The 10,152-nt window shown below is 42.6% G+C and overlaps 1 protein-coding gene across 1 annotated transcript; it reads right to left on the bottom strand.

The window, feature by feature from the left end:
• Positions 1-3,979: 3,979 nt before the first annotated feature.
• Positions 3,980-5,629, bottom strand: LOC138782876 (posterior protein-like). The gene has a single exon (XM_069956819.1). It carries the CDS (start codon positions 5,627-5,629, stop codon positions 3,980-3,982), a length of 1,650 nt encoding a protein of 549 aa, XP_069812920.1.
• Positions 5,630-10,152: the final 4,523 nt, after the last annotated feature.

Here is a 10,152-nt window from a genome sequence, read left to right as displayed (position 1 = left end):
TTCTTTCCCTCTGGTATGAGTCTTATCCTTCTATTCCTAGCTATTTGACTGATGTCCCTTTGTGTTGTCCCCACAGTTGTTATAAAAGATGGTGAGAACATTGTTCCCTCATATTCTTCATGTGTATTGTTGTCCTCTGGGAGTTTAAAATGGTTTGATTCAATAGCATAGGCAATGCCAACTGCTAACAAAATTGTAATTTCCATGTCCAGGATCCGTAAATTTCGGCTTCTTAATGGATGCTTCATATATGATCCTGGAACAAAAAAGAACAAGAGCGGCATCAGATTCTTAGCAGTTATATCCTTTTACATTGATCTGCATGAATCCATCTCTCCATATCCCTCCTTTTCATGCATTTGCCACCCTTCTTGTCTATTCTTTTGATTTTTACAATCTGGTCACTCAGTGTCTTTGTGACCTCAAATGGTCCTACCCAATTAGCGTCCCAGGAAGATTTAGGTACAAAATTTTTAACCATAAGCCTATCTCCTACTTTTAGCTTTATTGGTGGTTTTCCTGGTTCTTCCCTTGCCTTAGGTGCCATATTACTTGCAGCAAAGTGCAAGTACTTATGTACCTGGTCCTGTAGCTGAGTTAAGAACTTTTCTTTCTCAGCGCTTTCTCTCATGGGGGTACTAAGTTTTGGATCTGCTGGGTGACAAAGATTCATGGTTCTACCAGTCATTAATTGGTATGGGGTGATTGAGGTTCCTCTCGCGTCTGTTCCCCGTATTGCCATTAGAATTGCGGGTAGGTGGCATAGCCAATTGTTCCCCGACTGCAAAACCATTTTCTTAAGTCTTTCCTTCAAAGTTCTATTCATCCTCTCTACTATTCCGGATGACTGGGGATGATAGGGTACATGAAATTTCTGCTCAATATTTAGCATCTCACACATGTTTGCCATGACCTTCCCTGTGAAGTGCGACCCTCTATCAGATTCAATGACCTTGGGGAAACCCCATCTTGAGATGACCTCTCCCCATAAGGCTTTTGCTGTTGCAGTAGCTGAGTCCCTTCTCATGGGCAAAGCCTCTACCCATTTAGAAAAGACATCAACTACCACAAGCAAATATCGGTATCCCCCAGGAGCATTTGGCAAAGGACCAACAAAGTCGATTTGCAAACGTTCCCATGGTCCCTCAGCCAGCGGTATCCTTGACAGCACAGGTTTTTGTCCTTTTGGTCTGGGGTTCATTTGGGCACAGATGAGACATTCCTGGACAATCATTACAACAGTCTCCTTCATCTTCTCCCACCAATACTTAGCCTTAATAAACTGTAATGTACCCTCAATGCCCATATGTCCAGTCAATCTATGGTTTTCACTTGCTAGATCCTTCTGGTATTGGCAGGGAACTACAAATCGAGTACCTTCAGGGGTCTCTCTCAATAACAGGTCATCCTGGAGAATATAATTCTGTGGTGGGTCTGCCTTCTCTCTAATGGAATATTTGATCTTCTGTATAACAGAGTCCTTATCCTGCTCTGCTGCTAAGCATGGTGTTAGTGCTTTAACAACAGGCAGACACTCTAACTGTCCCTTATCTGTATCTTCACTGTCATGTTCTTCCCAGGCCTGCCTTCCTTCAATATCATAAGGCGTCCACCTGGCCCCCATGACAGCTGCCTCTTTGGCTAGTCTATCTACCTCATTGTTGCCAAGTGTAATTTCATTTGTGCCCTTTTGATGTGCCTTCACTTTTATTATTGCTACTCTTTGAGGTTCTAGGTTGGCCTTGTCCCAAATGTCCTTTAACACTGAGCCATGTGCAAGTGTTTTACCTGATGCATCACTGAATCCTCGTGTGTGCCATAAGGGCATGTACTCAGTTAGGGACCTAGTAACATAGGCACTGTCAGAAAAGATGGTGATTGGGCCTGACTGAAAGTGTACAATGGCTTCTCTTACTGCTTCTAACTCAGCTCTCTGAGAAGAAAAATTTCTCGGGCATTTGATTAGAATTTTCTCATTGGTCTGTGGGCACCACAGGGCATATCCTGTGTGAAAATGTCCTTCTTCCCAATATCTCGACCCATCCACCCAGATCTTCAGATCTTCCTTTCCTTCTGTCAATCTAAACACCTCCTGTGTCTTAGCTCTATGCACTTCCCCACAATCATGTTGTTCCCCTTTGTATTGCATTAATTGTGGCAGTACATAGGTAGCACTGTGCACTACTGTGATGTTCCTTGCTGTTAGATCCACTAGCCACCTTGCTACCCTTTGAGATGATACTCCACTAAGTGTCCGCTCCAAGAGCATTTTGATGGGGGTGTGCGATGTTTGTAGGATGACTTTTGCAAACCCTACTATGTGCTCTGTGGATAGTATTGTCCAGTGTACTGCCAAGAGATTCCTGACACAGTCATCAAATCCAATTTCAACAGGACTCAGTAACCTTGATAGGTATCCCACAGGAACCCATTTTCCTTGTCTTTCTTGTAGCAATACAGCCGTAATTGCTACTGAAGAGGCATGAACCTGTACTGCAAACGGCAAGTCTGGGTTTGGATTACTTAGAGCAGGTGCTTGAGTAAGGCCAATTTTCAGCCTAACAAAAGCACCTTCATGTTCCTCTAACCAATCCAGCGGATCAGCTTCCCGTTTGTCACCTTTAAGGAGTTCATAGAGGGGCTTCGCTCTCTCAGCAAATCCTTCTATGAAGTCCCTGCAAAATCCGACAAGTCCCAAGAATTGTCTAAGTGCAGTTTTCGTGTTTGGCCTAGGCAGGTTCTGTATAGTTTCACATTTGTTAGGATCGGGAATCCTCCCTCCTTTTGAAACTATAACTCCCAAAAATGATACAGAATCTCTCATTAGTTGGGCCTTTGTGGGGTTCAGTTTGAGGCCTGCATTCTCAAGGAGTGTCAAGAGTTCATTCAGTAACACATAGTGCTCCTCCATGGTGTCAGTTTGGAGCAAGATGTCATCTACATACTGCACAATGCAGTCTGGCTCTGAGAATGGCTGCAAAATCTCAACCATGCACTTATGAAAATATGTTGAGCTGGATATGAAACCTTGTGGCAATCGGCAAAATGTGTATTGTTTTCCTTGGAAACTGAACGCGAATTTGTATTGACAATCGGGGTGTAAAGGAATCGAGAAATACCCGTTAGATATGTCTATTGATGAGTACACTGTGGAAGATGGTTTAAGTGTTGTCATCATGTCAGGCATCTTGGCTACCACATTTGTCACTGGTGGGGTACATTTGTTTAGTGCTCTATAGTCCAATGTGGGGCGCCAACCATTTGGTTTCTTAACTGGCCACAAGGGAGCATTATTTGTAGACTGACATTCTCTGATGACACTTTGGACTAGCAATTCTACCAATATTTTTTTGATGTATGGAATTGATTCAGGTGGTATCTTGTATTGCCTCTGGGGCGGGGGATCTGGGCCTTCTACCATTACCACCATGTTTGACACTTTGCCACATTCAGTTTTTGAAATTGCCCACACTTTCCTATGTTGCCACAAAATATCGGCCAGCACACTGTCATCAGTTTTCAATAATGCAGCAGGATCTAAAGATTCAGCACCTTTGATTGTAGCAATACCATAATTGTCAGTGACCATTTTTAAGCAACCTTTGTACCGTGACCCTCTCCACAACATCCAATTACACAGATCAACAATGAGCCCATGTTTTTTCATTATATCAGAACCAATGATGGTACCTTCATGCGTTTGGGAAAGATATAGGCCATGTTCCACCCAAAGGCTTCCAATATTGATGGACACTGGAAGGGATTGGTTTGAAGGCACCAATTGCCCTCCAAAACCTTTCAAATAAATGCCTTTGCCTGAAGGGTTCACATCCAACTTCAAATTAGTTAAACTTACGGCTGCACCTGTATCCAGTAAAATATCTGTACGATTGCCCCCTATCGTACCCTGAATACGGGGTCTTCCGCCTTTGTCCCTGTCTAGTTGGCATACTAGGGACAACACTGGGGCCTGACATCCCTATGGTTTCAAATAAGGATTTGTGGGAGGTGGAGCCTTTAACTCCTCTGGCATCTCTGCCACTGCCTTTCCTAATTTCCTGAGCTCTTTTATAAGTGGACCATATAATGTAACTTCAGGAGTTTGCTGTACTCCATCTGTTGCATTATTTACTCCTTGCTGTGGGTAATGTTTCCTAGGAGCAGAGGATTTATTGTTAAGAAATTTCCTATTACCCCTACAATCCTTCCTAGTATGTCCCGTGTTTCCACACCTGTAACATTTCCCCATAAACTTCACCTTCCCTTCATTTTTCACTACCTCTGATATTCTTTTCTGAGGCTTGCTATCCTGACTGGTCTCCTGAATCCAATCTCTTAGAATATTGATAAAGGTTTGATATGAACTTGCATTCCTCAAGGCAACTTTTGTTGGATAATCAACAAAAGTGCATTTATTAGCCATTGAATATAGAAAACTGCTGTCATCAGGGGACATGTCTACATAGTTGTAAGTAGCACGATACAAGTTCAAATATTCACTACAAAAGATAATTGGGTCATCTCCTCTCTTGAATTTAGCATTTTCCAGGGCATTAGTACCTCTGGTATCTCTACCCCCCATTACTCTCTGTAGCTCCTTCATTCTCTCACCTGCATTTCCCCAATTAGAGTTTAATTCTGCAGATAATCCTTTATGATTGCCCACAGGGGTCTGCAATTTCTCACAAAGTTGAGATGGGAGCCATACACGAAGTAAGGCACATGCATCTCTATTGTTTAAATTGTATTGTGTGACCACAACTTCTAATTTATTGGAAAGGCTAATAGGTGAAGCATTTGTATCAAACTTTCCCAATATTTGACACAGGTTTGTTTTATCTTGTATAGAGAGTATTGTGGGTTGGGCACGATTGTTACCATTCATATGCAAAATGTCTCTATTTTGACCTCTTCCTTCTGATACAGGAGTAAAGAGAGAGGAACTGTGATTTGGGGTTGATTCAGATTCCTCTGCAGTGCAAACAGGTTGTTCCTCCCCCCATTTCCTGTCCCTTTGCTCCTGTTCAGCAGGTTTGCAGCTCTGTGGTTGAATGCAGTAATGATTATTCAATTTACTATCTTGTGACTTCAAATTCATAATGCATTGATCTTTTTTCATCAATTGTACATTGGCATCATGCAACTGTCCCTTAAGCATTGTCACAGATTCATCATTCCTTGCCTCTCTATCCTCCAAACATGCAATTCGTTGTTCTCTAAGTCTGCATCTTTCTTCATATTCCTCCAACCTATCTTCCAAATCACAATTCTCGTGGACCAGTCTGTTCACCTCATCTTTCAGATGTTCACAATCACAATCACTATCTGTAGCGCTAGCAACATTGATTTCTTGTTCAATTTTATCCAATTGACCTCTTATCTGAGCCTTCTCTGAGTACCAATGCAATTCCCTTTGTTCTGCAATCTCTTTCATTTTCATTAGCATGCACAAGAAATTTGCTAACTTTTGTTTCTTTACTTTTTTGCTTAACCTGTTACTTTTAATATTTGCATTCTGACCATCACACTGTTTGACTAGGTCATTAAATTGATGTGTCAGGGCATCATCTGAACAAGTGTTAAAACTTGCAGAGGCATACTTCTCAACAAACTTGTTTACAATTTCCATTTCCTTACACTATTACACAAAGACAAACAAATCAGTGAAACGAACTATTTCTTAAGTAGCACCTTGTCACACAAACAAATCAGTGAAAGAACTAAATAGCACTTATCACATAAACCAGTGAAAGAACATTCACTACACCAGGGACCAAGATTGTATACAATCTCCCCTCAGGCAGTCACCTCAAAACAAACACCGTCTTGTGACTTCACCTAACCTTGACTGAAAATAACAGATCCAGGCCAAGAGTGATCTCCTATAGAAGTATAAACATGAGATTCCAAGAAATTAATTCTCCTCACTATCTTCGCAGAGATTTCTGGTTTTATCCTTTTAGATCTATAAGCCCATCAGTCAATCGGTTAAAAAAAAACTAACTAGCCGGCAAAAACTCAACAGATAAACAGGAAAAAAAAACAAAACAAAAAAAACAGGTAAACAGATAACCAATAACCAGGCCTGAACTTAATAAACGTCAATAAACATATAAACACAATGCATGTATATAACCCAAATAAGGAACTTATACTCACCAATTAAGCGCGTCCGCTTTACTGATGCAGTATTCTTCTGAGCTTCAGGAAAATGATCCAGGTGACTCTCAGCAATCCACGGACCAGCGTGTTACTTGTCCACCAAAGGATACTTCTCCTTGATTCGAGGTTTTTGAAGTTGTTGTTGGTTTTACAGGAACTTGGATGAAGCAGATTTAAATGATGGGTTATGCGCAGAAAGTTGATTTCCACGATCCGATGGGGTGCCAAATGTAATAAGTGGTTAGTTTTCTGCTGTCTATCCTACCCTGTAATATCTCTCAAAGATGAGGACAAAAGGCTTAAAAGAAAAAGATTGCTTTACTCAAAGATTAAAGTAATAGTTAACAAAATAACAAGATAAATGGCATAGCCTTCCTTCAATGTCCTGCAATGGAAAATAATACATGCATTAAAGTAATTCAAAACTTATTCTATTCTATATACCTCTATATCTATTCCTATATATTCCCTATGTTTTCCTATCTTTTCCTCTATCCAACCTACCATATATGCTAGTATATATGCGAACTGAAAACCACGTTCACACCCACATACACCCACAGTTCCACCTCTACTCCGATATTTTCCGGCCTTCTTTACGACAGTCCTTCCAATCATCTTCCGGTAACACGATATCAGTCAGTTGTTACACTAGCCAACACTTTCCTCATGATGGCGCTCTTGTACATGATATGTCTCTTACAGGGATATCAGCCACTTATTGCAATAGCCACCATTCTCCTGTTGATGGCGTGCTTGCTCTGCAAAGTCTCCTGAAGATCCCCTTAGGCCTGAGACCACTTCCTTCTGCAGATTCCCAGCAAGACTTGTTAGGCCCATAAATAGCCAACAGATGTCTTCTTCTTTCAACATGGCCTGCAACAACATGGCATAATGGCTTATACAGCCCAATTTGGTCGTAAATGGCATTCCCATCCTGTTGTTGTTGTGCCACCTGTGTTCCTCATGTAGAATCAGTTGAGTGAACAAATGGCAATCCCAAACCTGGGTGTTCTTTATCCAGCAGTAAACAGACATGGAGTATAGATGGATCAATTTCGTATTTGTAATCCATGTTGAATGCAACAGCAAACTAGATATATTAGACTAAAAATAGGCGCAATTAGTTTGATAAATGTCCCCCAATGTGTTTTTGTTCTGCAGGCAGAAGGACTTTAGGAGCTCTTGCTCCTGTGAAGCTTGAAGTTAACCCGCAGCTTGTTAGATTCTCAGGGTTCTAACAATCAACACTTGGCCCCTATGCTCCAGCTTGTTGGCTGTCGAGCTTACTGTTATGTGGCTTACATACAGTTTTCTAGGCCACCATACTGGAAGGAAAAGGAGGAGCAAGACTAAACATAGGATGTGCAGAGGATGTGATCAGCCTTTTCCTGATAATGTTCATGATGACACATGTAGTAACTGCACGGGGGAGTCTGGTCATCACTCCGAAATTAATGAATTCATAGGATGGTTCAAGTCCAAGATGTCTCAAGTGTTTGAACAGACTGGCATGGGCAGTCCATCAAAAAAAACGCAGAACAATGCAAGATATCCCTTCCTGTTCCCCATCTCAGGAGGACATAACATCTCGTTCCGAGGGGGAATGTTCTGCCTCCTCTGACTCAGATAGGGGGGCTCCAGAGGACTACTATATGTTTAAGAAGGAACAGGCTCACGCATTCATTAAGTCTGTTAAAATAACAGAAACACTTGGGATCACGTGACGGCATGACGTAGGGACGGCCGTCGTCTCTCCCGGGCATGCCCCCTCCTCCCCGCTGCTCACCGGATTAAGCCTGGTCATGGGGGCCTGGATTCCGCGCCGTGCTGTGCTGTGGTCTGCCCCGGTCTGCTGCGGAGGGCTGGCTGCTGCGGTTGGCTGCCGCTCTGATGGTGGGACCCGGCTCCGGCTCCGACGCTCGGAACAGAGACGATACCTGGAGGAAGGTCACGTGGGAGCCTGCACTGCAGACAAGGCGGAGAATAGGAGGATCGCTCTCTCACGAGGCACGATATAAAACTCCCACCGCCATGCACTGTGGGAAGACGCCAGGACCACAGAGGCTACACGTGTGGGGCCTGCGGCTGCTGAGTGCGGTGGAACGCCGAATCAGTATCGGACTGCACCGGAGTGGTGAGATACTTTTGGCAGGCCAGCATGTCTTTCTCTTGCTGTTGCTTTTTCTCTTGGCTCGGCAATGCTAGTGGGCCCAAATCATGGCAAGACTTATTGTTTTTGATATTGGAAGAATGGAGTGTCTCCTGATTGTGACTTCTGATTTCAGCTCTTTTTTTCTGCTGATGGTATAATCCGTAACTGGAGGCAATGAAATCTTTCCTGTCTTCCTACAGGAGCTCTCTTGGCTGTGGGAGAACTACTTTGGAGAACTCATGTAAAGGCTGCCCATTTTTTACTAAAGAACCGGGGGCTGAGGTGATTTCTCTTTTGCTGAATTTTCTGTATATTCTGTTACAAATCAGCAGCCCCATAGGGCTTGGGACTTGCCAGTGAGACTCTCTTCCCTACTTTTCTTTTTTTTTTTTTTTTTTTCTCTTTCTTTGTTCCTATTAGGAATATCCCTCAACTGGAGCCTGTCTGGAAAATTTAATGCCATTAAAGAAAGGAAAAGGAGGCCCGTTGTGTGTTAACGCATTTGAGTCCCCCTGCATCTCCCGGATACACTGTCTTCATAAACAACGGCCTTATTATGAAATAGTCTGAACTTGCCTCCGCCAGCTAAGCCCCTCTATACTTCGTATATGTATAAAACTTTGTATGAATTGTAGGTGAATTGCAGCAATGTTTCCGAGTCTGGAGACCGCTTGGAAAATATAATGCTATTTAAGAAAGGGAAGGGAGGCTTGTTGTAAAATATTTGTGCCTGCTGGTATTCCCCGGTTATCCGTTTTTTTTTGTTTTTTTTTCTTCTTTATAAACAACTGTCTGAAGTCGCTCCAATTAGTTACCCCCCCCCCCCTGTACTCTGTATGTGTATGATAGTCTTTGTGAATCTCGTGAAGGGAGGGCTATATTGTCTATGTTCGTTTGGCCACAGGTGATGCTTGAGCCTTTTGTCCATTGTGATAGCTTTTTGTTTTCCACATGAGGACTTAGAACTTGCATCCCTGCAAATTTATATTGAAGGCAACTTTCCGGTTCTATTCTTAGGATGTTGTGATTTGTTATAACTTGCTATATACTCTGCGACAAATTCATCTTTAGTACTACAGAATTTACACTAGAGATAATCTTCTTATTGAAGTAATCTGAATTGTGTAACCTGGAATGCCAGTCAAAAGCAACAATAGGAAATCAGGAGGTATCGCCTCCTTTGATGCTAGCTCTAAGATGGAAAAATATCTAAAATCTCCCACCCCGCCCAATAATTCCAGGGCCCAGAAAGGTCAGGATGTTCAAAAATCTAGATGTGATGTGTTAGAAGAAGAGGGGGGTGGGGCTGAGGGGGATCATTCTCCGATGTTAGAACAAATTCTCTCTGAGGTGCAGAAATGTAACACAGGACTGGTGGATGTAAAGGAGCAGATCGGCGGCCTTGCAATAGAGTCCTCCCTGATACGAGATGATTTAAATAAAATAAGAGAGCGAGTCTTGGGAATGGAAAGAGCTGTACCGGGATTAGAAAATCAAATGAAGGAGGTATTAAGTAAACTAAATACTCTATCCAGGGACAATTTAACACTCCAAGAAAAAATTACAGATTTAGAAGATAGATTCAGGAGGTCTAACATCCGTATGTTGGGGTTTCCAGAGGGTACAGAGGGGCTGCAGCCGCAACATTTTATTTTTGGGTGGATAAAAGAGGCAGTAGGGGCTGATAACCTCTTGGCCCACTTTAATGTAGAAAGAGCTCATAGAGTTCCTGGTAAAGCACCTCCCCCAGGCCCCCCCCCCGGCACCCTGTTAGTTAAGATCTTATTGTCCAGAGATCGGGATATTATATTAAGGAAGATGAGGGAGATGAGGGA

The sequence above is a fragment of the Dendropsophus ebraccatus genome, chromosome 2 (genome assembly GCF_027789765.1).
Source record: "Dendropsophus ebraccatus isolate aDenEbr1 chromosome 2, aDenEbr1.pat, whole genome shotgun sequence".
NCBI classification, from domain to species: domain Eukaryota; kingdom Metazoa; phylum Chordata; class Amphibia; order Anura; family Hylidae; genus Dendropsophus; species Dendropsophus ebraccatus.
This window is presented reverse-complemented; position numbering and strand designations above follow the sequence as displayed.

Bases quoted from the DNA above. Each gene is read 5' to 3' on its own strand.
- LOC138782876 (XM_069956819.1), bottom strand. From the start codon at position 5,629: ATGGAAATTGTAAACAAGTTTGTTGAGAAGTATGCCTCTGCAAGTTTT.